The sequence below is a fragment of the Panthera onca genome, chromosome C1 (genome assembly GCF_046562875.1).
Source record: "Panthera onca isolate mPanOnc1 chromosome C1, mPanOnc1 haplotype 2, whole genome shotgun sequence".
Classification (NCBI taxonomy): Eukaryota; Metazoa; Chordata; class Mammalia; order Carnivora; family Felidae; genus Panthera; species Panthera onca.
Window position 1 is genome coordinate 134,666,499 of NC_138346.1, and position 27,759 is coordinate 134,694,257.

Consider the following 27,759-nt stretch of genomic DNA (forward strand, 5'->3'; position numbering starts at 1 on the left):
TGTTGATGGTAACTGCCTACAGTGGAGCAGGAAGAGCTCAAGTTTCCCTCTCCCTCCAACCTTTGCTCTGATAATTACCAACCAAGCCCTACCAACAATATTTCATTTGATGAACCAGCAAAGTGCCCGGAAAGAAAGGAAAAGGAAGCGCAGGGCACTTCCCACGAGGGTGGGGGAAAGAGGTTCTGTGAGCTTTCCCTACTGATTAGAGCTGGGAAAGTTGATCTCTTTTCATGCTGTAGATGAGGCGTGCTGCAGTCACGCCTCCTGCTGCCAGCCCAGCACCGGGATCTTAATCAGTCACTATGAAAACTCATTAGCTCCACAGCAATGAGTCCTCCACTGCTGAAGCTTGGCGCTGTGCTTAGTACCATGGCAATGATCTCAAACTGGATGTCCCAAACTCTCCCATCCTTGGTAGGACTGAACACCACGAGGATGTCGACGCCAGATACCTTAGTAAGTCACTCCAGTGGGTTTGGCCATCTTGGGAAGTAAGTGCATTAAATCAGTGGGCTTGATTCTGTAAACTGCAAAGGCTGAGATTATGCTTCTCTATTTACAGGGCAGCTTCAATGATACAATATTTATGTGCTAACTTTAGTCATGGATATTTCTTTGTGAACACTTTAAAGTTACACCAAAAAAATAAATGGACTGAGAAATTAGCTGTGAAAGGAAATATTAGACTCATTAAATTCTCAAGAATGATAAGCTTTAATTTAACTATATTAATCTGAAGTTTGGAAGGATTCTTTAAGAAATATGTTTTGTTTTTTATTATTTTACTTCTTTTAATGTCTGTAAAATTCCCCTAATAGAATACATTCTATCTAATCTAATTTTACTATAGCAGTCTCTTTCCTTGGAATTCAATTCTTGTGACTGTTTGCAATGCCTTTAGTCTGAGAAATCAACTTCTTTTAAACACGAATAAAAAACCTCAGCAATTTAAAGCCTGCCAAAAAGACTTTAAGAGAGCTAAGAAACACAAGCAATATATAACTCACTTGATAAGATCATCTCCCTTTATTTTTTTTTTATAAAGACCTCCTATCATAAGTCTAGCTCCTATAGTCTTTGTTTACCTAAAATTAATGTCTTTTTAACCCTTCCCACAATATAACAAAGTCTTTTCTGGTAATTTGAACCATGGTTTACTTAGCAATACTCTAAAACCTTTCCAACAAAAGGTTTTTCAGACGGAAGTTACAAATTCAAACAGAAGGAATATCCTTGGAAAAAAATTTCCCTGCTATCAAATAAAGGATGCAGAAAATAGTATTTGGAGCTCTTTCTCTTTTTATTTTTATCTATTTTTACTACTGGATTATTAGTCAGTACTAAAAACTCAGATACTAAAATAATGGTAACCCTACATTTTCAAGAGTTATTTGCAATTATTACTAATAACTAATCTACCAATGTGCAATTAACTGAGAAGAGTCAAATCAAATTAATTATATAATTTACTAGATTCACCCAGTGCTTAGGGTACCAGCAGAGCACATATGAGGCACACTTTGACCCACTTTTATGTTTACCTCCCTTAGGTCACTTATGTCACCTCAGCACCTCTATGGTTGAGTTTCCCCTCCTTACCTGTATGATGTATGTATGGCAGGAGGAATGTAAAAAGATTTCTAGTTACAAAGAAAGCATGATAGGTCATCAATAAACAATTATAAAATCAATTTACATTATATAATATATACTGTGCCCAATTTTCTCAATGTTCAAGAACCTTACAGTTCTCAGCACCTTAGTTGAATTAATTCTTTCAGAAAATGAATGTAAGAAATTCATAAATGAGTCATATTCCAAACTTGGTACCTTGGTTCTGATATGTATATTTTTTTGTGTATAATGGACACTGGTTTTGTTATTTCCTATTGTTGTTAATGGGGGAGAATCAAATTTCTAACAATATGCATGATTCTTTTAGGACTTCTAGTTATCATGTAAGGTTACAGTAATTCAGTTTCTTTACTCCCTGATTAGTAATCTGTTGTTTGAAAAATGTAAAGCATTGCTATAGTCTGGTTCTGATACAACCAAATTTTCCTTTGAGTGCCAAAAAAAGAAAAAAAAAATCAAGAAAGTTTATACTCTTCACTAAAAATAAGAAACCAGCTTGCAAACTTTTTTTAAATGCTTTATAGCAGTAGCATACTTTATAGAACAATGGTCTATGACATTTCCTTACCTTAATTATTGAAGATAATTGCTCATACCTTACAATTCCCATGGTGAAAAATGAATGAATCTGTATTTCCTAGATTAAGATCATAAAATGTTAATGCTGGAAAGGATTTCTGAAACCATCCAGGCCAGTTATCATCACATTATTTTTGGCAGCAGTGTCTTTTTTCCCCCCAGAATTAAATGTAATATATGCTGAACAAGTATTTGTTGAGCAAACCTGAAGTGGAAATCCAATTTGTAAAGCAGGTCATGGGTCAAATAATAAAGGATGGGGGGAGGCATTTATTGGGCTTCTACCATCGGCTCCTTCCCCACACAATCAATCCCTTGCCCTAGATGAGATTCCTCCAGAGAAATCTTATAGCACTCAAAAGCTGAACTGGAAGTATAAATGAGCTAATCCAACAGCCTCATGCCGCAAGTAGGAAGAATGACCCAAAATGTGGGACTGAACAGATTTCCCCCAGCTGGTGAATGACAGAGGCATGGGTGGACGCAAGTCACCTGGCCACAGTCCTGTTCAGAGAAATGGTCTCCTTCTTCATGAGTCCCTGCCCCTCCTGGCCCTGGTGTCACAGTAGGCTCTTTCTGCTCTGCTCAGGTGGTTTCCCATAATCCTGGACTCCACCTCCCTTAGACAGAATGGTTAACCGTACCCTTCATCGTAGGTTTGGTTAGGATGTCCTGCACCTTTCAACATTCTTGATCTATGTTCTCACTTTATACAGTCTGAATGGGATGAGCCTGCAATTGTGTAAACATAAAAAAAAAAGATGTCTTAAAATTTGTTTTGTGGGTGCTTATGGGATGTGGAGATGGTAAAAAGTAGAGATTTACACAAATATCAAATCTTTAGAAGGGTAGTTTCAAAAAAGCTGGAAAAAAAAAGTGGGTTTTAATAATTAAATGCAATTAAATCTGTTTATAGCAAGTGTCTCTGAAATAGTGTCCATTTGATGGTCTCAAAAGCTCAGAGGTTTTTAAATTTCCAGGATGTTTTTGTTAATAAGTAGTTAAATACAGCTCCTTATTAAAGGAATATGCTCCCTCTTGTTTTTGTTAGAATCTTGAAACATTTCTTTATTCTCCTCTGTAGCCCCGTTTGCTTTCTTCTTTCCTTTCTTTTTTCCTTCCAATTTATCACTGGGCCCATCAGCCTTTGGAGAAGCTGGTGTCTGCAGAGGTGAGAAAGCTCAGGCTCCCTCTGGCACTTCTCTCTGATGCAGAGAACTGGCCCTTGAGGCCGAGCTTCTGAGAAATCCACCTCCCCCCCACTGCTGTGGACTCCACACCACGAAGAACCTGGAAAAGAGCAATTAGGCCAGCAGAGGACATTCAGCAGACACCAGCTGTCCCCAGTCAGCTGTGCTCCTGTGGTGACAAGAGGCCTCAAAGGGAACCTGTGGGCAGAAGTGATTTGTTTTGCCACAGTTTCAAACATCCAGCTGACTTTTCTTCATAAATAACCACTTTAATGAGTTAGTCAGTTTTAAGTTCTTTAAAATGAGTAGAATACCCTGATGCAAACTCCCTATACTTTTCTAAATATCTTATTCTCAGCTCACTGTCCTTTTTCAGTCTGAAGACACCAGACTTCTGTATTTTACAGACTGCTTTTCTTCCTCAAATCCTTAGGCAATATCCCTTTTGTGAAAGGACAACTAAACAAATTAAAGAGTGGGAGATGGATGAGAGAACAGAACTGCAAATCTTGAGAGCCACAGAGAAAGAGATAATTGCCTTTTTGGACAAGAACTGTGACATGGGCTTATTTACTGAGTAGATTTATTCTTGTTTAAGTACTTAAAGCACAAATAGGGCCAAGAGGGGAAAATTACAAAGATAGACATTTAGGTCAAGCCCCTCGGGTTTCCCCCAGTAGAAGGGGCTGCCTAGAGAGCAGCAAAATTCTTACCATGCAGAGCTCGAATGGAACTACGGTAACAGACAGAAGCATGAGAGTGGAAAGACACAGGACCAGATACAACCTCTGAGTCTTTCCCAGCTCGAAGTCTCTTTATTCCAGAACATGAGGTGTCCAACCAACCTAAACTTTTATCTTTGTTTTTTGTTTGTCGAGTTTTTGTTGTTGTTGCTTTAATGGTTACTTTTCTTAGAGGCTTGAGGTTTCTTTGAGTGAAGAATATGCATTTATTTTTAAGAAAATACCACTTTATTGGGGAGCACTGATACTGTTTCAGATTGAAGTTTGCCTGAAAATAGACCAGTCATGCAGACAAATAATGTTAGCTAAGACTTGGTTTTGCCAATGGGCCAGGCACTATTTCAAGTGATTTACAAGTATTAACGCATTTAATCTTTATAACAGCCCCACCAGATAGTAATAAAACCTATCTTCATTTCCCTAAGGGACGCTGAAGCACGGGAAGTTTGAGTGGTGGAGCCATGAACTGAACTCAGGTAGTCCTGCACCAAAGAAAACTGGGCACAGCCCTGGGGACAGCCTCTAGGACAAGCCCCAGAAGGAGGGGCAGCATGCTGAGTGACCTTTCACTGGTCACCACCTCTTAACCAGCTTGCTCTCCAGGATTACCAGACCATTAGTGGTTTTCCAAGGGTTCAGGGAGGAGTCTTCCCATTTTTTATTCTGTTTTGTTATACTTCTTGTTATAAAGACAGCTTTTAAAGAGGTGAAAATCACGACTCTCCTACAGAAGAATCTGCATTTCTGATTTCAGTTCCAACTAGTCTCATATGAGAAATAGGAAGAAAACTGCTGCTATGCAGTGACATCTTTATTAACACATCCTCCAGAGCACAGCTTCTTTCAGCGTGGTCTGTCAACATCTCTCATTCCTTTCCTCACATTTCTCCTCTCTTCACAACGAAAGCCATTAGCATGCTAAGCCACATTTCACTCAGAGACCAAACCTATCCTCAGACAAAAATTTATAAGGGGTTTCATCACTTAGGCATCTCCACTCTAAATTGAATAGCGTCTAACAAATGGATTTTTTTGCTGCTTTATTTTCCTTACCTTACACACCACTCTCAATAAGTAGATTCCTTATTCTTTTTTTTTTTTTTTTTTTTGCCTCAGTCTGTACTTTTATGAAATGTCTAGAAACTCAAGATAAAACATAAGACTAGCAATGTTCCACTAGCTGATTTGGTTCTCTTAAAAGGATCAGAATTCTGTCCCTTGCCTGCCTCTCCACCTGGACCCTAAGAAATGATTGCAGCGTCCGCCACAGGAATATCCAGTTGGGTTTTGCTGAGCTGTTACTGCTAACAATTCCTCCAGGTGCTAATTGCTACTTATTTCCATACTGTTTAGATAATGCCCTTCACCTGCCGGGGTGCATTTCCTCCAAAGCAAATTTTCTGGCTATTGGTAAATGGACATAGACTATCTGACTCATTCATCTGTACAGGATGAGAGTAAAGAGCTCTGGGCTGAAAGTGGAAGAAAACTGGTTTGAGTCCTATACATGACATTTACTAAATGGAGGACTTGAAAAAAATTGCTTATGTTGAGTTTCAGCTTCCTCATAAGATAGTGTGTATATCTAAGAGTAGTTGATTGAAAAAAAAAAAAGTGAGACTAATACAAAGGGAAGGATTTTAAAAACATAAAAACAAGTTGAAATGCAAGATGTTTGTATTTATTTGTACATTTACCTCAGTCCTTAGGATCTTTCTTTTCTGCTACAAAGACCCAGGAGTTTTGGGAGAACTCTCACCCAGTAGCTTTATATTTATAAAGCATGGCTTGGTAATTAAATTATAAGCAAAGAATCCAGACTTGAAATCCAATTGTTAAAATTATCATTTTAATTCTCCTATTTAGAACATTCTTAAATATTTCATGAGTTCTGCAATATTAAAAACTGCTAAATAGTTCATTTAGTTCTTCTAATTAACACAAAAGGTTCAAAGAGAGCTGCATCAGTAACCACTGTGATTAGCAATGCTTTGGATAGCAATAAACCACATGCACCCTCCAGGTCCAAGTACTGGTCTTCATAGCAGTTCAGAAAATGCTTCCAGGGTTATCTTTATCATTTATAAAAGGTAATTTCAGACCACTGGTGGGCAGGGTGGTGGTTAAACTTTCAGTCTCTGACATCGAAGTACAAATCCCAGCTCTGATTATCCCCTGCATGACCTTGAACAAGTTCCTTACTGTCTCGGTTTCCTCAACTCTAAAATGGGCAGTATAACATAACCTCATCCATAAAGTTGTAATATTCAAAGGCAACAGTACATGCAAACTTCCAAGTAATGGTTTGAGCTCCATAAATGTTTGCTATTACTATTACGGGAGTTTTACAGACACTGGAATAATTGCTATTACAAGTTAAAATGGGAGGTCTTTTTCCATTGGTATCCAAAAGCTGTCCAAATATTTCCTTCCACCTGAGGTCTTGGTTGGTTTTATTTTGAGCCTCTTTTCAATGCCAGTATGGATGCCCTAAAAGAGAGCACCAGAGATACTCATAAAACTTCCTTTATTTATCACTGACCCTGACACAGAGGTCTCTATCAAAACCCATAGGACTGTCAGGCACTCATCTTTTATATTAGCTTTTTTCTCTTTTGAGTTACCTTTGTCTTGCCAAAGAGGTAACTTGTTATAGTTGGGATCATTCAAACTAACTCTGTAGTAGATAAGGTCAGGGCTCTTTTCACTGATTCTTACAAGAAGACAATTGGAAGTACAAACAAGGCTGGAGTCCACTTTTATTAAGCTGACACTTCAGGGAGAATGCTAAATGAACATCAAACCCTCTTCACCTTTCCTGTTTCCCTCATTCCAGAAAGCAACTGACACCTTGCCCTGTCATGATAAGCTCCTCACTAGTTAGCCAAACACTTGGCAAGTGAACACCAATATTAATGCTGCCAGGTTTAATAATCAGTGTTTGCACTGCTGTTAAAGAGATAATATTATAATTGGGTGACCCCTAGTCCTTTATCCAAAAGCTAAATTTATCCTGGTAACAAGACTTAATTTTCTTACATGTTGGAGATTTGTGTCCAATGTTAGGTGAAACCTAGGTGAAACTATAGGACCCATGTCTAGATATATTAATCCCATACCGTTATGTAGCTTAAACCTTTCATTTTATCACTGAAACTACTCTGCTAAACTATTCCCATCTCCATTCTGTAATCTCTGCATTTTTCTTCCTTAATATGAAAAGGATAATATGATAATCTTTAAGATGCTTTCTGATTCTGATAATAACTCTAGGTACCTATTTCTATCCTAACTGGATATTCAGGCATAAATGTTAGAAGGAGTAGGAGAATGAAAAAGAAATGGTCATGAATCCAATGCTTCAGAAATAAAAGGCAGCATAGGACACTTCCATGAATTATATGAAAAGGGAGATTAAAAAGAGCACTGGCACCAACTGCTTCTCATTATAGATCAAGGACAAGGACTATGACACCTTTATGAGTTTCCTGAGTTTATAACATATAGCTTCCCCAGTATTTGTTCATGATTGTTGTTGGAAGGCGTATCAGCACCCTGTAGTGATTATTGCCAAAGCCCTTGAAAAGAAAAAGAGCTGTGTGTTGGTGGATGGTATGCAATGACCTGGGACAGAATAAGTTGGAGATTATATCTGTTCTGGTGTGAACTCCAGAGACAGAAGATCTCACAGACCATAGCAGATCTGTGGAGAGGGAAGTCAGCTTGGTTTAGTCCTTTAAAGGGTTTGCTTTAACCTGGTAAAACACTCCAGTCTATGGGCAAATATCCAAGCCCAGTACACTGAGCATTTTCCAAGACAGTCCTCTGCTGGCCTCCCTTCACCTCTTGGTTCCTAGCCTCATCTCAGCTCCCAGCCCTCAGGCTTTCTCTCACCCTCCTCAGCCTCACACCTCCAACCTGATTCATGAAATACCTTATTTTCTAAACTAAATTCATCTCTTTCTTCTCCTGATCATACAAGAAATACCTATCTGCTGAATCCCTGGAAAACATAGAAGGACAGAGAGAAAGGCTGACAAATTTCAGATCCCAGCTGTAGAAGCAAGCCAGAGCTTAGCTAGGAAAAGGCCCATTGATTTATCTGATTATTTCCACAGGAAAAACAAATTTGGATCAAACTGGATGGTTTGTCTACAACATCTGTTAGGTAGTTTTTTCAATATCCATGATTGACCCTTGAAAACAGTTATCTGGATGTTCAGCATCATACTGATATGGCCATAGCATAATTAAAAGCAAGACTCTAGAGCTGCACCGTCCAATGAAGAGGCTACATGTAGCTATTGAGCATTTAAGATGTGGCTAATTCAAATTGAAGTCATAAGTATAAAATGCACAGTTTCGAAGATAGTAATTTTAACTTTTCTAATAGGCTTAAAAAAGTAAAAATTACTTTATTTCCATTGGACAGTCCTTCTCTGGAACATACTGCCTGGCTTCATACAAGCTAACTGTTCCCAAGCATGTTAACACATTTCCTCTTCTGTGAAATGGAAATAATAATTCCTGCTTCTTAGGGTGCTTCACTGTACTGCTGCATCATCAAGTCAATGCATGTGAGTTGTCCCTTGGAATAGAGCCTGACCTTGAATAAGCAACATTCTTCAGCCTAGGCAATCCCCAAAGAGAAACTTAACTGAAAGCCAAGCCACTAATAATCTTAGCAACTGGAGGAATGAATGAGTGCCTCTCTGGGCAGTACATCATGGCATCCACAATGACTTCTCCTTATACAATGGAGAGTGTATGTTTAGCAGCACCTGGGTGGCTCAATCGGTTAAGCATCTGACTCTTGATTTCAGCTCAGGTCATGATCTCATGGTTCATGACATCAAGCTGACAGCACAGAGTCTGCTTGAAATTCTCTCTCTTCCTCTCTCTCTCTCTCTGTTCCTCCCCATCTCTCTCTCTCAAACACTTAAACTCTTCCTGAAAAGTAACTAGATAAAAAAGAGGAAACTTATCTTTGTACCTGATAAAATATACTTAATATGATAGAAAATATCTAATATGTCTAGCAGATGAATATAAACTAAGCGTTGAAATAAGACATACAAAAGGCAAATGGCAATACTAGACAATACACATGAAATGCCTAATGAATAACACAGAATAGGTAGAAACCATAAGGGTTTAGTAAGCTGAATGTTTATGAAAGAGGTATTCCAATAAGGAGAAACAAAATGAGTAGCATATAAAGAAATGAATCAAGGTAACATACTTTCAGGACACACATGGACCAATTTGTTGGAAAGAAGTTTCCTATATAGGAAGATACAGGAGGTAAAACTAGAAATGTAAATAGGAGGCAGACTTTAAGCCGCCTCATTCCCAGATGGGAAGGCCACTTTAAGCTACAGTTCTAGGGAGGTAGGGTGATAAGTACACAGAAGTAATTTGGGAAGATGGATTTTGCAGACCATGTCAAAATACTCTTTAACCTCTCTGGGACTCTGCATCCTTTGCAAAACCATGCTGATCTAATCATTTTACCCTTTATTCTTACATGCTACTTTTCCAACTTTATTAATAATTGGCTCTTCAATGCATGGGAAGTGCCCTGGGATAGGGCTTTGCTTCAGAATATCACAAGTGAATAATCAGAAATGTGTATGTATGTGTATATACATATATATATGTGTATATATATATACACACATATATATCTGTATATACAGATATATACATACATACACACACACACACTACTATTATTTACTGTTGAGAAAGACAAGCTAACAGATCTTATGTAGAGAGACTGGTGATATGTGATTAAGTGGTTATCAGATGCTTCTAAATTGCACTGCCATGTCCAAATACGACAAAAAGCATTAGGAAATGTTGTAGGGTCAATAAATAGTTACTAATATAGCCCATTGAAAGAAAAATTGGGGGTGCCTGGGTAGCTCAGTGGGTTAACTCTTGATTTCAGCTCAGGTCATGAACTCATCGTTGTGAGACTGAGCCCTACATCAGGCTCCGTGATGAGTGTGGAGTCTGCTTGGGATATTCTCATTCTCTCTCTCTCTCTCTCTCTCTCTCTCTCTCTCTCTCTCTTCCCTCTCTTCCTCATGCACACACGCTCTCTCTCAAAAATAAATATTTTAAAGAAAAGAAAAACTATCCTGGGGACAGATAAGGAAGGTGTAACTGAATGAAGTTATGCTGCCTATAGAAGTTGTAGAAGTTGTTTAATCTTTCTTTTTAAAGAATAAAAACAGAAACTTTATCAAAGAGGATCCTTTGTTTAAAATGTTACAAACCCACATTCTCTTTATCCTGTAATGGGGGTCTGTGTTGTGTGTTTGCTATTGGTTTCCTCAGACCCAGATTAGTCCCAAAGAAGGGTGGCAAGTGTACAGTTCAGCACAAGACCCTGATGGACGATGCATTTGCACAGTGGTGGCTCCAGAACAAAACCTGTGTTCCAGGGATGCCAAAAGCAGGCAGCTTCGCCAACTTCTGGAAAAGGTACGTGTCCTGTCCTCCATTTTTTTTTTTTTTTAATCTACCGTTCCTTGAAAAGGAAATGCAGGAAAGCAGGCAATAATGAGGAAGGTCCTTCCAATTTTTGTCCCCCTTTCTCAAACTTTTTTTTCCTTCCTTGAAAGGAGTACCTCAAGATTCCTGCTCTACTGTTTATTTTTATTACTTTTTATTTTTCTGTCTTACCTTCTTAAGACTGGATATCTATCATATGCCTTAATATCCAGTTGGTCTCTTCTTAAGGGGAAAAAAAGGCAAAAAGTCTTATTCCTATGCCAGAAATTTATCCTCAATTCCCAGGATCACACTAGGCTGTTTGAGCTCATGCATTTGAATCACATTAACAACCTTGCAAGGAAGTTAAAATAATGGAATGCAATATGCAAGCTATCTGAACAGATAATGAATAATTTCAAGTATTTATCATCATTCTCTAAGTCATTCCTTTGAACATTAAGCTCTTCAATTTCATTCAACAGCAATCTCTCCATATAATTTACTTAAGCCGATCCATAACAATCAAATGCAGAATGCCCTTGATTTATTCTTTTTTACAGATAAAAGTCAGCTCATGAAACATTATTTATGTTTAGTTTGAGGAGGAAAAAAAAACAATGAATGGTTCTTTCAATTATTCTCATTCAGAATTTCAGTGTGTTGGGCTCTGAATATAGTAGGACAGCTGGGTGGCCAGACTGATGGTAAGACGGCAACATGTGGGAATTTTAAGTACCTTCAGGGATAATAAGATAAATTAGGTAGTATGTGCTTTTAGAGAACATCATGCTCAACCATTCACTCACTGCAATATCATTTCTATGATCATTCATACAATGATGGCATTGAATAAAAACTTTTTAAGGAAAGTTAAGAGAAGCCAGAAAAATGAAAGCATCAAATTTGTTAATATAGACATGCCTACTTTATGCAATTTCAAGCTTAGCAACAATAACTTTCTTCTACTACCATATAATGAAAATAAATTTCCTCCATGTACATTATTTGGAAGTCTATTGATGCTCTAAAATTTTTAAAAAGCTTTTTTCTTGTTTTTATAAAATGATTAGTCCTGTTTTCCCTCCCCCTCTCCTCAGAGCTATCATCAATCTATCGATTCTCTCTTCTTATGTCTCTTTTTATAAGATCCTATCTTCCTTGCTCCTTCAATATCTGTCCCCCAGACAAAAGCAAATGTCATTTTCATTCAAGTTAACGACTCTAGCTAATATGCCTCTCAGCTATTAGAAATCATGACAAATGAACTGTGATTTTTCTTGGGTATACCTTACCAATCTTGGTTTTCTTTATTTCTATGAAAAAAACTCCAAATATATAGTTTAATATTGTTTGGTTACTAGGGATATTACATTAGTAAAAAGATTTAATCTTTTAAATCCAATTTTGCTTTTCTATTAAATTTGCTTTTCTATTAAATATTTCCCCTCAAATTATAGACTTTCTGATCCTATATTCTTTTTCTGTGCAAAAGCACCTTTTTTCTATATCAACTATGGTGAGGAACATTCTTAGATACTCTATCCTTATTTTTGTTATTGTTTTTCAATATAGCATTACATATCCATACCTCCCCCCATACAGATTCAGACATCTCTTCTGAACCTGTTGGGAAAAAAAAAAAACCAACACAGATTTCTTCTGAAATCAGCTGAGAAAGTTCAAATAAAGCGTTAGAAGGTGGATAATACCCTCTACAGGTCCAAAGTGAAATGTACTCCAGAACTATGATAAAACCGGGAATTAGTGTAGGATGAAGAAGGCAAAAAATTACAACCAAGGAGGTTGACCACAAGCCATCACTGATACGACCACCCCATCTAATATGCAATGTGTTTAATGATTTAAAGAAATTCTAGAAAAATCACACCTTTAAAAAGTCATTGTATGTAATTAACAAAAAACCCCACAAAATTTATTAACAAAATCTAGGTCTCTACAAGTTATGTTTATTAAATTTACCATTTGAGAGTATTATAGGAGGGAATAGTAAAGGGAATAGTATATAGGAGGGAATAGTAATAGTAAATTATGTACATTACTTGGAGTGGGCTGAAGAAGGGAGTAGCACTGATTTGCTGCAATGACCCAAAAAAAAAAAAAAAAAAACCCATCTGAAATAAGCACTCCTTATTCAGACTGAGCCAGTTTTTCTTATTGACTTCTCTATAGTTTCACAAATATCCAAGGCACCGGATGGAAAACCGGAGCAGGAGTTTAGGCCACCCACTCACCATTAACCAAAGAACTAATTTAGGCACATAATAAGGAAATGTTTTTAAAGATTTATTTATTTATTTATTTTGAGAGAAAGCGTGCACATGAGAGAAAGAGAATCCCAAGCCAACTCTGCACTGTCAGCGCAGAGCCCAATGCAGGGCTTGAACTCACAAACTGAACCGTGAGATCATGACCTGAGCTGAAATCGAGTCAGACACTTAACCAACTGAACCACCCAGGTGCCCCTAAGGAAATGTTTTTAACAATATTGATAACAGTATTTCCCATATCTATATCCACTCCATTCAATCCTCACAGCTGAGGAACCTGCCCTTGTAAGTTTACGTAAAAAGAAACTGCTTTTTGAGGTTAAAGAACCTACCAGTGTCACTCAACCAGTGTATTATGGGGCTTTACCAGATCAGTTCTGTGTTTTCTCAACACCATGCTAGTGTCATCCAGACTGTCACAGGTGGTACCCATACTAATTTAAGCAATGTTCTGTCAAATATTTTTAACCATATCTACATTACTTAATATTTAAAGAATTACAATTGTTTTCCCAATATTTCAGGTCTTAATATGCCCAAACTACAACTGTTCATTTAAAAAAATGTTTGTTAGCAGGGCACAGGTGGCTCCATCGGTTAAGCATCTGACTCTCGATGTCTGCTCAGGTCATGATCTCACATTTCATGATTTCAAGCCCCATGTGTGGCTCTGTGCTGTCAGCTTGGGATTCTTTCTCTGCCCCTCCTCTGTGCTCTCACTCTCTCTCTCTCAAAACAAATTAACATTTTTTTTAAAAGCCTGTTAGTTGGGGCACCTAGGTGGCTCAGTCAGTTAAGCATCCAACTTTGGCTGAGGTCCTGCTCTCGTGGTTCACGGGTTCGAGGCTCGCACTGGGCTCTGTGCTGACAGCTCAGAGCCTGGAGCCTGCTTTGGATTCTGTGTCTCCCTCTCTCTCTGCCCCTCCCCCACTCATGCTGGGTGTGTCTGTCTGTCTGTCTCTCTCTCTCTCTCTCTCAAAAATAAATAAAAACATTAAATGAATTTTTTTTTTAAATAATTAAAAAGTTTGTTAGCTGTGTAGCTTCTCTGTACAGTTGAAGATGTCCTGCATGTCTAGGACAGTATCTCCCAAAGTGTGATTTTTGGAATAGGATACCAGTGACACCCTCCTAGTAAAATGATTTTAAGAAACTCTATTCATGATACTTCACTCTTGAAGATTTCTACCACACAGTTTAATACTAAAGGTTCTGTGAAGACCTACAGCAAAGAATTTCTATTTAGTTTTGTTAACGTCAAGGCTATCCAAACATACTGAACCATAGTCTTTTTTTTTCCCCCCGAGTAACCGCAACCTTAATTATGAATTAGAGTGAAAATTTAAGTTAATTTGTTAAGTTCAGAGAGGCCTCAAACATTTTATTTATACAAAGATCCAAGATAATTAGTTTAAAAAATTATTAATGAAGGGAGACAATGAGCTTGCTGAACGATGTAGAGAAGGGTCTAAGCACAGGGACACATATGAAAAACTACACTGTAAAACATCAGAGATAAACAGAGTCAAAGAGGAACCACAGCAAATGGGTGTCCTTTCTACAAGTGCAACTATAGGGATCTAGTATCGGGTATCATCAGGAAATTGATCCTGGGGGTGGGAGGGTCTCTGTAAACAGTGGAAAACTAAACATTCCTAGGTATAGTCATCAGACAAAGCAAAAGACAGCCCAGACCCAAATCCTCTCCAATTAGACAGCTCCATCTCTATCCATTATCCCAAATGCAGCTCTTATAATTATGCATATTTCTACAATATAGAAGGCCACAATTCTCTCAGTGCATTTGCCCCAACACAAATAAGTTGAAAATTAATAGGGCAGAGGCAAGATAAGAGAGGCTGTTTTAATTTTATACAGAATATTTCACTTGCCTATCATTTTCTACTTGTATGGACTCTGCCCAACCCACGGCATTCCTAGGAAAGTATCAGTCATGCCAGTGATGGGCAGCTTCAGAGATGAATGCCATATTCAAATGTGTAGATGGTTTCTTTAATACAAATGGCTTTTCTTCATTCATACTTAACTGTAATGAAGTTCAAAATTATTTTGAAAGCATTACATTTATCCAAGATGCAGTTACATCTCCAGGTTTCAATGCTGTCTCAGTAATTTTGTGCTCCACTGAAGATTTAAAAGAATGAAGCTTTCTAAGTACGAATGATAGCAAATTAAGAAATATTTGGGAGTCACGTACTGCTACAGTGTCACAGTGACAGAAGGAAGGAACTTTCCTTAAAATACTAGTAACTGGGGTGCCTGGGTGGCTCAGTTGGTTAAGTGTCCAACTCTTGATTTGGGCTCAGGTCATGATCTCATGGATCGTGAGTTCGAGTTCTGGCATCGGGTTCTACACTCAGAGTGTGGTACCTGCGTGGGATTCTCCCTCTCTCTCCACCCCAACCCCCACTCATGAGCTCTCACGCACTGTGCATGCTCTTTCTCTCAAATAAATTTAAAAAATACTAATTACTTATTACAAGTATTGGAAGCATAAGATAATTTTAACCAACAGGTATTTATTGAACAATTATTCTGTGCCTGGTTCTGTGTAGGGTGTTGGGAATAAAAAGTATGAATAAGATGCAGCTTGTAACCTTTGGAGCTCACAGAAGGGCAGTCACTTCTGTGCTCCCACCCAACATATATTACACAATTAATTTTAATATAAGCTAGACTATCATATGTCTTGAGCAGACAGGATTTATAAAGGGCAGGACTATGGATCAAAACAGCAGAAAAAAAAACAGGAAAAGATAACCTTCTTTAAAAAGAAAAATAGAGGAAGTATGCAAGCCACGGCAGCAGAATGCTCTGCCTTCTTGGAATGTTCCAAGCTGAGGAATGTACCAACAATGGGCTCTTCATAGCTAGCTAGTCCACTGAGCTTTGTGACATACCTGATGACAAAAATTTGTGTCTGAATAAATCATTCCTTCCTTATTTTCAACTCACAATTGTTGCAATGAAAAAAATTTTTTACTTATTGCATAATACATATTTAAAAATAAACAGAATAGAATAATGCATAAAAATCTATGAAACAAAGTAAAATTCATCTCAAAGTCCACCACAATTTTTTTTGGTGCTTTCATGTTTCCATTTCATGAAAATAAAACATATAATTCTAGGCAGATTTATATATATTCTGTTTAACAGGGACTCCTTTCTACAATATTTATTACTTCTCCTCTTACCCACATTTCACAGAAAACTAACAACCCAGGGGTGCCTGGGTGACTCAGTCAGTTAAGCATTCAACTCTTGATTTCAGCGCAGGTCATGATCGCACGGTTCGTGAGATCTAACCCTGCATTGGGCTCTGCACCGTAACAGTGTGGAGATTCTTTCTGTGTGCCTTCCCTGCTCACTCACTCTCTAACTAAATAACATTAAAAAAGGAAAACAACCCAGTATGTATTCTTCTAATCTTTAATACCTTTCTCCACCATGATTTTTTGCTTATATGCCCCATTTTCTTTTTTTTATTATATGAATTTTTTTGTCAAATTAGTTTCCATACAACACACAGTGCTCATCGCAAAAGATGCCCTCTTCAATACCCATCACCTACCGCCCCATTTTCTTTTATGTGTATGTTACACACACACACACACACACACACACACACACACACACACAAGCTCTTCTCACTTTTCTCATGGAAATTTCTCCATGTTGAGCAAAATTTAATAAACACAGGAATCACTTGGGGATTCTGATAAAATGCAGATTCTGACTCAGTAGCTGTGGCATAGGCCCCAAAATTCTATATTTTTAAGTTTCCCAAGTGATGTCAAACTTGCTCTGTACACAATACTTTGAGTACCAAGATATAAAAATCTAGCCTATCCTTTAAAATAGCGTATTTATACTCCATTCCACAATTCATCTAACAGCTCTCCAACTATTAGAGGTTTTCACTTTGTTTTGAGGTTTTTGCTGACACAAAAATTAGAGCATGTTTCTTTCCTCATTTTTATAGGTCATCCATTTCCTACTTCTACATAGCCTAGGGCCCAATAAACCTAACAAGGTACCATCAGCTTAATCTGTGTTTACTGCCTACCTACCAACAATTTGACTGAGCTGCTATTTTCCAGGTCTCTTAAACAGTACGCTCTCCAAGCTTGGAGGTGTCCCAGCATTGCCACCATGTTTCTCGGTCAATTCAATCTCACCGTTGGGAGAACTTAGGATGTCAAAGAAACCATACAGGAATGAATGTGTTTTAATTCTGTTGGACATGTCACTATCATCCACAGTTGCTAAACATCCCACATCTTGAAGAAATCAGAGTTAGTACTTATAGAAACAAATTATTTTAACATTTAATGGCTTGGGACATCATATGCTTTCAAAGTCCTAGAATGAAAATTCCGTATTTCAAATTTACTTTTCTGATTAAATTCTTATTTGAAGTTATTTATTTCTCTCTAATCCTAGGATGTCAATTTTATTATTATTTCTTGACTCAGTTTAATTTTCCCTTGCTGCATTTTTTAAATGTTTATCATAAAGAATTGTCTTGAAAACCTATCGTGTGGGGATACAAATACGGATTTGGCACTTACAGTTCTTTGTCATTTTTGCTACTTCAGTAGTGATTGCATATACCTGTAAATAGACAATAATGTATAGCCAAATGTTTTTGTTTAACAGGTTCAGAACATGTCCCAGTCTATTGAAGTCTTAAACTTGAGAACTCAGAGAGATTTCCAATATGTTCTAAAAATGGAAACCCAAATGAAAGGGCTGAAGGCCAAGTTTCGGCAGATTGAAGATGATCGGAAGACACTAATGACCAAGCATTTTCAAGTAGGTTTGACTTCTGCAATCTTGTCAATCCAAATCAGACACTGAGTGCAATGGACAGCCAGCATGGCCATCAGCTAGAAATAACTGTGCATCTGCCCATATGTGCAAGGTTAAAGACTCACTGGGGACATCAATCATCTCTCCACTGAAACTGACCATTAGCTGGTAGGAATGCATAGAAGTCTTGCTATAAAAAGAGCATAATCCTCCTAGAGTTTGGTGGAGTCTCTGGATAGATTTACAGGCCATTCAATATCTAAGACAAGGGGAAATCTCAAGGAAAATTAATAACTAAATTTATCAAAGTTTTTTTCTGATGACTTAATGCCCTGCTAATATGAGGAGACAGAGAATATAAATTATTAACAGAGGCAACAATACCATTATTAATATCATACAAAAAAAAAGAGGGCTGTTTCCTAATTTTATACAAAGTCTTCTCTTAGACTTTAATTTTTGGCAATTATCCAGAAACACTGAAAATAGAGGAATAGTGTTTTTAAGCATGCTATGTGGACTTTTCATACCTATGTGTGACAGTGCCATAGATTTTAAGAATCTGACTATGATACTACCATTTGAATCTCTATTAAAATAAATTATCTGCCTACAAAGGGATAGCACATCATTTATAGGACATCCTGTGGTTTTACAAACATAATGGTTTGTTTTCCCTCCCTTCTGTCATGAGTGAGATTCACTGCTGATGGTGAGGGAGTGGGCCTGAGTTTAAGCATCAGAAGTGCTTTTCACACAGAATTGTGAGGGCAGGGAGCTAGGATGTAACAGGATCTCTGCACAGCACATTTTGTTATGGCAGATGTTTTCATGGCTGTGTAATTGTCTTCATTGGTGCTCAGGAGACTGAGTAGGGATGTACAGGAAGCAGTTTCTTCACTGAATCAGTTTTAAAGTTATACTAGAGAGGGGTGCCTGGGTGGCTCAGTCAGTTAAACGTCCAACTTGGGCTCAGGTCATGATCTCGTGGTTCCTGAGTTCGAGCCCTGGTTCAGGTTCTGTGCTGACAGCTCGGAGCCTGCAGCCTGCTTCGGATTCTGTGTCTCCCTCTCTCTCTACCCATCACCTGCTCACTCTGTCTGTCTCTCTCTCAAAAAATAATAAACATACATAAATACATAAAGTTTTACCAGAGAGGTACAACAGAAGGAACAGAGGAGTAAGAAAGTTGAGGGTACTAACAGGAGATGAGGCTCAAGTGATGAATCATGAAGTTTAAATTGAAAAACAAAGCTATTAGGTTAAGAAATTAGAATTAGAGCAAGACTTAGAAGATACGATAAATGTAAACACAATTGGAAATGAGAGAATGAGTGAACTGGATGAGTCCAGAATTTACGGGGGAATGGTAAACAGCAAAAAATAAAAAAATAAAACAAAAAATAAGGCTGAGGAGCAAATGAGTTAATGCTAACCAATATTTATTGAGCATGCACTGTGTACAAGGCAGTGCTGGGCCCTCTGCTGGATATATAAGGATCTCTCTTCTATAAAAGACAACTAAAACAAGGCACATGAAATTGACAGCAAATAGAAGCATAAATATTATTTAGCAGCACAAAGAGTAATTTTATTTAATTTCATTTAGAGAACATCGGGGAAAAGTTATAAAATTTGGCAATTTTTAAGAAGGCAGTTTGGACCAGTCCCCCCCAACACACACACCAAACAAACAACCACCTGAATCACAGAGGATATGAGAAAAACAGAAGATCAGAAGATTCTCAGTGTTCAGGGTTAGGGTGTAGACTGTGGAGGGGTAACATGAGCCCAATGCCAAGGCCATCAACAAAGCAGGAAATGGTAAGCTGGCACTGACAGCATAGGGGGAGCACTCCCAGAAAGGAAGAAGGACCCAAGGAGAGGTGCTCAGGGTGTCGGGCGCGGAGTAAAAATTATTCAAGCTCAGATGGACAGTGCCGAACTCTGCGATGCCAAGGGACAGTTTTAGGATGCCAGGCCTGGCAGGGTTGGAAGCGGGATGAAACATGTGCATCTGTGGGAACTCTTGAAAGAACACTGAAACAGAAAGATACAAAGCTGAGACAAAGTCAAGGCAATAATTGGCCTTTTCTAGAAGTTTGCCTAGTAGCAGGCAGGCTGCCAGTAAGAAAACTTAATTTTCAGGCAGCACCATATGAAGTAATGATTTTGATTTTACATGTAATCCAAGTAGATACTTGAGTTATACGCAAAAATCCAAATAGCAATCTTATTATTTTTCTGAAGAATTATATTCAACAGTTTTGACAAACCTAAATACATAGTAACTAATTTAATCCTCTCAACAATACTATAAAGTAGGTTCTATATTTATCTCCATCATTCAGATGAAGAAACTGATGTAATTTTTTCAGCCTTGTATATCTAACATGCATCAGAACCACAAAGTCCAGCTCTAGAGGTAAACCTCCTAATGCCAGTGCTGTATTGCATCTGAGTAGATTACAGATGAAGTTTAACGATAGTAATGACATGCTCAGTGTGTTTGCTGAATTTATGTATTCCCTGAGCCTGACGGCTCAGTCAGATTTATATATCCAGTCAGATTTGGCACTATGTCCTGAGGTGCCATATTTGAGAAGAAGAACTAGAACATTCCAAAAGTCACTTTAACATCAAAGAATCCTTTTAGACTGAAGAAAATCTTCCTCTGGTAAACTATTTTCAACTTATCAAAAATACTGAGATTTTGTCTTCTATACTCCTTTGAGAGAGAGCATGAGTGGGGTAGAGATGTGGAAGGAGAATGCATGAGTGAGTGAGTGAGTGAGTGAGAGAGAGAGAGAGAGAGAGAGAATGAGAATATCTTAAGCAGGCTCCACAGTCAGCACAGAGCCCAATGCGGGGCTCAATCCCACCACTCTGGAATCATAACCTGAGCTGAGCTTAAATCAAGTGTCTGACACTCAACTGACGAAGCCACCCAGCCACCCTCTTCTACACTGTTTAAGACGGAAATCTTGTTGTAGGTATCATACTTGAGACTATCATTCTTGTATGAAGAGATCACGGTTGGGCAAAATAGTCTAGCTACAACCTTTGCTACTGTAAGAACAACACAGCAGAAGGTGAAATTCTAGAAGAAATTAATAAGTAAAGATCTATGCTATTCTCCTTTAAGCTTTTAAGTATTTGACATGTATATTGGTCAAACTTTCCACTGTTCCCTGACTAGCATCCAGGGTTTCAAAACTCGTTACCAATAATCCAATTATGAATTTTTGAAAAGATCCAAAAAATACAATTACCTAGTTTTATTTTGTTTGTTTTTTTGGTTCAGGGGGAAGAAAAAGTCACCAAAACTGTGACACTGAATTGCTCTCTTTTCAGTATTCCCACAGTGTAACATTAAACTCTTCATAGTAACTGTTGCTATAATATGCAGCAAAGGCTACCAACAGAACTCTTATTAAAATCATAATGAAGCAATTGTGTTTTTCTTTTGGGATGCCACAGAATGCTCAAACTACTAAGTTTATTTCAAAATGAGCCACCAAAATGAGTAAAGCTATGCAATTCCACCTTTTCATTGTGATATTTATGAAATCTTTCTCATTATTAAGACTTTGTCCCTCCCACTCAACAATGGGCATATATACAAATTCAAAAAATTCTGAGCTTACAGAACGAGTGGAAACTTCCCCACAAGAAACCTAAGCCCATAAATCAGGGCAGCAATGGGAGCTCCTGCCATTTTAATGTGTTTATAGTAATAACATCTTCCAAATGTAATTTTAAAATGCAATTTTCAGCTCCTTAAATTAGTTAGTGTGCAACATGGTTCCTGACAGCACGTATGGATTATTCTCAAATGATCCGCACAGTGACAGCTCTTTCCACAAATGAGACCATTGTAAAAAAAACTCACAACTGAATCTCACTCATGAAATATTTTCACTGACCACCACCACCAAATTAAAGGAAAAGAAGAAAAGGTGACACACCTAGAACTTGAAAGTAAAAACTGCAGGTGGGGCTCAGTTCCATGATGCTAGGAATGAGAGACACCATGTTGCCAAATATGCTTCTTGTTCTCCAGATGAAAATCAACTTTGCAGTTTCGAACAACTCTGTACGACTAGGTCCTGTGTTACATAAACTGTGAGCACTTTGGTCCCTGAAAGAGTTAAGAGAGTTAATTCACTCCCTGGGTAAGCAACTCTGCCTTCCTTAAAGAGCTCTAAATTATCTATGCTAAGGCAAATGGAGTCAGAGTGTGGGTAATATTTCAAAATGGTAAACAGCAACATGCATTTCTTTGAGATTTGAGAAGCTTTTCATGATTTATTATGCTTGCTGAACTTACCTTCCTAATGATACTGTGGTAAGATGGATATTAAGAAGCGTGAGGAATACCTGAGCACTCTGGAAGGACAGAAATGGAAACATTCTAAGTGTTACAGAAAAGCTGTTGTTCTAGGATCCAAAATTTCTTCTAAGTACCCCCATAACAGAGATAATTAGTCATTGGGTAATTAGAGTTGACATAGGATATTTGACGAAGATGAATCCTGATTTTATTTGCTAAATAAATACTGCATTGTTCGCTTTATAAAATGCTCCTAGAAAGTGAAATAACACAAACTATTAAATGCTACTGTAAGAAGTTTTTGTAATTATGATAAGGATCAATTTAATAGAAAAGCACCTAACCATTTAAAGAGAGGTTCTAGTACTGAGATAAATGGATTTACTACTAATGATCACAGTAGCCACTTACATTTTCACAGTACTTAATTTCAACCAAAAATCAGTACGATTTTGATCTACTTTGATATACAAATATTGAATCATTATGTTGTATACCTGAAACTAATGTAACGTTACATCCTGATTATACATCAGTAAAATTTTTCTTCTAATTTAAAAAAAAAGGAATTTTAAATCTGTTTTAATAATCCCCTTTAGGTATCATATTAAAAAGAACATAGCTGCTTGATCTGTTTAAATGACTCTCAAAAACAGCTGCCTGCTTTTTGCAGGAGTTGAAAGAGAAGATGGATGAACTCCTGCCCTTGATCCCAGTGCTAGAACAGTACAAAACAGATGCCAAGTTAATCACCCAATTTAAAGAGGAAATCCGGAATCTGTCTGCCGTCCTCACTGGGATTCAAGAGGAAATCGGTGCCTATGACTATGAGGAACTGCACCAGAGGGTGCTTAGCCTAGAGACCAGGCTTCGCGACTGCATGAAAAAGCTGAGTGAGTACAACAACATGTTGTGTTTTTAAGTGGTTTCAATGAAAACTGCATTCCTACGCTCTGCAAATAGTCATGAATACCTATTACAGGGAAACCGATGCCTGCTTTCTAAGTGTAAAGTAAGTATTCCTCAATGACTTAAGCATGCCTGTGTAATCAGTATTATTTAAAGGTTGCCTAATTTTCAGAGCACCCTGTTACCATTTGGTGACTTGAAATAACACAATTCTATTGGCTATATGATAATATGGGATGGTCAATCATTGCTTGCCTAGAGGGGAGGAGAGGCAGTTTTGGTAGTGGAGAAAGAGGCTAGGAAAAAAGTTACCCTGGGACCAAATATGAAACAGCAGTGATTAAATCAAACAAACGCAATTCCTCTATTATAGACAGAGGCCATCATTTGGCTGTTCTGATCCACACAAGAAATAAAAGGGAGACACTTACTCAAATACTTATTCACTACTTTGCAAAGGGCCAAGCATGTAACATGAGATATGGACTCTAGCTCTTGACTCCTAATGGTTCAACCTGGTCTAAATTCACAAACTCTTCCATTTTATTCATGAGGTAGTAATTTTTCAGATGAAATCATCCTGGGACTAGTCTCTAACTTAATGCAAAATAAATATGTGGACACAAATTGAATAAAGAGGAATTATTAAATTCATTTAGGAATATTATTTTAGTTGCCGACATGAAGTAACACGACAGAGAGGGCAAGTCAATGACCACAGGAAAGTATTCTCCAAAAGGAAAGAAAAACTTTTCTCGAATAGAAAATAAACTAAAAAGAGGAGTAAAGAATTTGGAAAAGATAATCAATTTCTATTAAAGACAACTCCAGAGAATAAATGTAAACATTTGAAATTTGAATGGCTGACAAATATTTTAAAGACTATTTTACAAATGCAATTCAAATGAAAAAAAGAGTGAAGATATAAAAAGTTGCATTCAGTACAGTTAAAAATGTGGGGAATCACCACATTAGAGGCCCCACTACCATTATCCCAGGGTTTCCAAGAGATTCCAACAAAATTACTCAGAAGGCAATTAATGTAAGCCCTAAAGCTTAACACAGGAACCCTCAGATCTTTATTCCTCATCAGTCAAGGCCCACACTTTTTCACCTTAACTAGTCTACTAGCAATCATGACTCCAGTGGATTACATGACTCCCATTCTTGCACCCCTTCACACATTGTTCACATTATTGCCAAAAGGATTTTTTGAAGCCTCAATCTGAAATTACCTTGCACTGCGGAAAATCTCCTAGACTCCCTTACATCCTGTGATACAGTCCACAGCTTATGCGGCCCTCCCTACTTCTTGCACCTTACGTCCTGCCACTCCTCCCCTCACACGCTACATCCCAGTCATGTGTGTTCTCTACTTTCTCATTGCAGGGAGGTGTTGAGATGCTGTCCCTTCTCCTGAAAAATTTTATCCCCTGCTTATCCTTTCTGTGTCAACACGCTTGCCATATGAGACAAACTTCCATTCATTCTTCAGGTCTCAGTTTAAATATCATGTCTTGCCACACTCCCTCACTGCTCTCCCGATGTATACTATGTGCCAGCTAGGTGCTCCCAGACCCTGATAGGTCACCAATGATTGCACTTTTCATGCTTCATTATCATTGCATGTGTAACTGGATGGCTATCTTCCTAGATTTTTGTTCCATGGGAACAAGAACAATGTCTATGATACTCACCCTAAATCTCATATTCCCCAATGCCTAGAAAACTGCCTAAGAAAAATTAGTGAGTATTTGCTGAATAAATTCTACAACGAGTCATATAGTAACAATTTATAAATTTCAAAGAATAGATATTAGCTATTTCAAGTCTTATTTGAAAAAAAAAAAAAAAGCTTTCTTAGCCACGTATTTCAATCAGGTGGTATAGGACTTAAGACTAAGCTAAGCAAAAGTTATTTATTTGACATATCACTTAAATATTTCCTTATATGTTCTTCTTTTATAATTGTTATGAAGTTTACTGCTAATATACACTAGGTAAATATTACTGACCTAAGTGAATTCTGTTATATATTTTTTAATGTTTATTTATTTATTTTGGGAAGGGGGAAGGGAAGAAAGAGGGATAGAATCCCAAGCAGGCTCCACACTGTCAGCACAGAGACTGAGGTGGGGCTCAAACTCATAAACCCTGAGATAATTACCTGAGCCAAAATCAAGTCAGACACTTAACCAACTGAGCCACCCAAGCGCCCCAAGTTGTATTTTATTTTTAAATCATGAAATACCTTTGGCTCACTGTACATTTTACATAGTTTGCCAGATGAAGTCTCCACCAAACTAGATAAGAAAATCTCAAGGCAAGACTTGTTTGAGTGCCCTCAATATCTAAGTTACTTTGGGAGTTACAAAAAAAAATATCCAGATGAATTTTTATTAGCTCAGAAAATATTTGATTAAAGATTCTCTGGGGGCACTGGGTGGCTCAGTTGGTTAAGCGTCCGACTTTGGCTCAGGTCATGATCTCACAATTCGTGGGTTGGAACCCCACGCCAGGCTCTATGTTGACAGCTCAGAGCCTGTTTAAGATTCTGTGTCTCCCTCTCTCTCTGCCCCTCCCCTGTTCATGCTGTGTCTCTGTCTTAAAAATAAACATTTTAAAAAATTTTTTTAATTAAAAAAATATATATTTTCTGTAAATGACAGTGCATAGGATTGGTCTGTGTAGGGCTTTGACTTGCTTTGGAAGAGGACGGGTTGTTACAGATGAATCGCTCTAGAGCCTGAGAATCAATTCACTTGGTTGTTCCTAGAATCTCACAATAAACCAAAGCCATCAACTTTGTATACTGACACCAGTTATCTGCTAAGTATACATGCAGTCAACTAAAAGAAGGACAGGTAATAGAATAGTTCTAGCTAGTAAACACCTTGAACCTTAAAGGGTGCCAGTCAGGTTTTTGAGGGACTGGCATGGAATATTCTTGGAATTTATTCAATTTTAGAAATGAATTTCACTTCTAACATACATTCTGAGTTGACTCAGCTGGAAATAATGTCTACCACAGTTAGGAAATGAAATCTACACAACTCTCAGCTCTTTCATAATTCTGCTTGTTTTTTAGTCTACACATAACTCCTACACACAGCCTCCTTCAATATTGAAAATGATATTTGGGAAAAATGGTTTTAATTTAAGTGGACACAAATTCATCCTATTCCTCCTTACTGAACCATGGATAATGTTTCTATGGTGTCCTTAAACCTTAGGACTGCAATCCACAATATATAGATTTTTTTTTAACAACAAAGGTTCTTTTTATTAGTTTTCCTTCATAAACAACAAAGTTGAAAGAATGTGACTGTCAAATTAACTGCATTAACTAGTTAATATTTTATTTTAACTAGTTAATATTTTTATTTTAACTAATCAAAAACAAAATCTAGCAACTAATACAAATATTAGACACAAGTAAACAGTATTCAACTTTCTTAATGAGATGGTTGCTGTTTGAATTAATTGATATGACCTTACAAGAGACTGGAAGTAATTTTCAGATGTTATAAACTCTTTCCTGGATTATTAGCAGCCCTCAGATCCCTACTTACCTAGTAGAGAGACCAGTGGCTCAAACAATGACTGTAAGTCATTTATGCTTTTTGTCCCAAGAACTGGGTACTTTTCTATGTCACACCATTTTTATGTCCAATAGCAAACCTACCTACTGAGAGTATCCTAAGCAATGAGGATATTTATGATATTTATCAACTGGATCATAATCGTTAATTACAAAGTAAAAAACATGTTCAGGTAGAGACAGACAGCCCTAATGCTATGAGGTATGAAGTCACATGGTCCCTGAAAAATTAAGTAATCTTCATAGTGTCCATTTAAAAATTATTCCAGTTTGAAAGGAAGTATCTCATACATATGTTTTCAGAAGAAAAACAAACATGATTGTGAGTGGTGTCTTAAGATCTAGTTTGATTAATACTACTTAGTATTTATACTTGCTGGAAATTAATAAAGATCGGATCAAATGATCTTTTAACACCATGCCTACTATCAACTCATAACTAAATGCCCAATTATCAACATCTCAGATCACATTGACTCAGAAAACAGGTATTAATCAACATCAGGACCATTAACAGGACATGTAAAGAAAAAACAAACACCAGGCGTTCAGTGTTCCAAAAGCACCTAAAATCCAGTTGCTTTTGGATCTGCAGTGGGACATTGGATAATTATAGTATCCTCAATATAGTAAGAAGAGTAGGAAGGCTCATCCATCAACGGCATCTTCATTCTTCACAAAAGCCTTTCAACACAAACAACCAATTAGCAGAGGGCAGAAATGGATTGGGGAAACAGAATAAAATTTCAACAATGATGAATGCATTTCCACTCACCTTTTCAATGAATTTGCTTTTAGGGAAAATGTCACAGTGTATATCACATAAATTTTAAGATACTAAAAGACAAACTAGCTTCATTGCCTGCAAGGTCTAAGTTACTCTTAAATAGTAAATAAGGTGCTGAAGGAATCACAAGTCATTGAGAGCACTAGGATACCATTCAGCTTATCACTACTAGAGAGTTAAAGTTTTGGAGAAAGTAGAAATTACGGGGGGAGGGGCGGGCTTCAACAGTAATGCACTCTAGGGCCTGAATGAAGTAATGTTCTTTCTTAAGCGCTTAATTTTCTCCTATGAGAGACTAAGTAAAGTCCCCTGTGCTTAATCTTATAAGTATCCCATTCTTAGACATGCAAA

At 37.4% G+C, this 27,759-nt stretch overlaps 1 protein-coding gene across 2 annotated transcripts in view; it reads left to right on the top strand.

The window, feature by feature from the left end:
- OLFM3 (olfactomedin 3) overlaps positions 1 to 27,759 on the top strand; it is a 193,558-nt gene that overhangs the window by 148,656 nt on the left and 17,143 nt on the right. The window contains exons 1-4 of one of the 2 annotated variants that reach the window (XM_060626655.3): positions 220 to 459; positions 10,496 to 10,642; positions 17,626 to 17,781; positions 22,785 to 23,004. In XM_060626655.3, the coding sequence (XP_060482638.1) occupies positions 331 to 459; positions 10,496 to 10,642; positions 17,626 to 17,781; positions 22,785 to 23,004 (652 nt within the window). In that variant the 5' untranslated portion in view covers positions 220 to 330. Of the gene's footprint in view, positions 1 to 219; positions 460 to 10,495; positions 10,643 to 17,625; positions 17,782 to 22,784; positions 23,005 to 27,759 lie in introns of those variants that run through there. The other variant, XM_078451609.2, reaches the window with a different exon arrangement.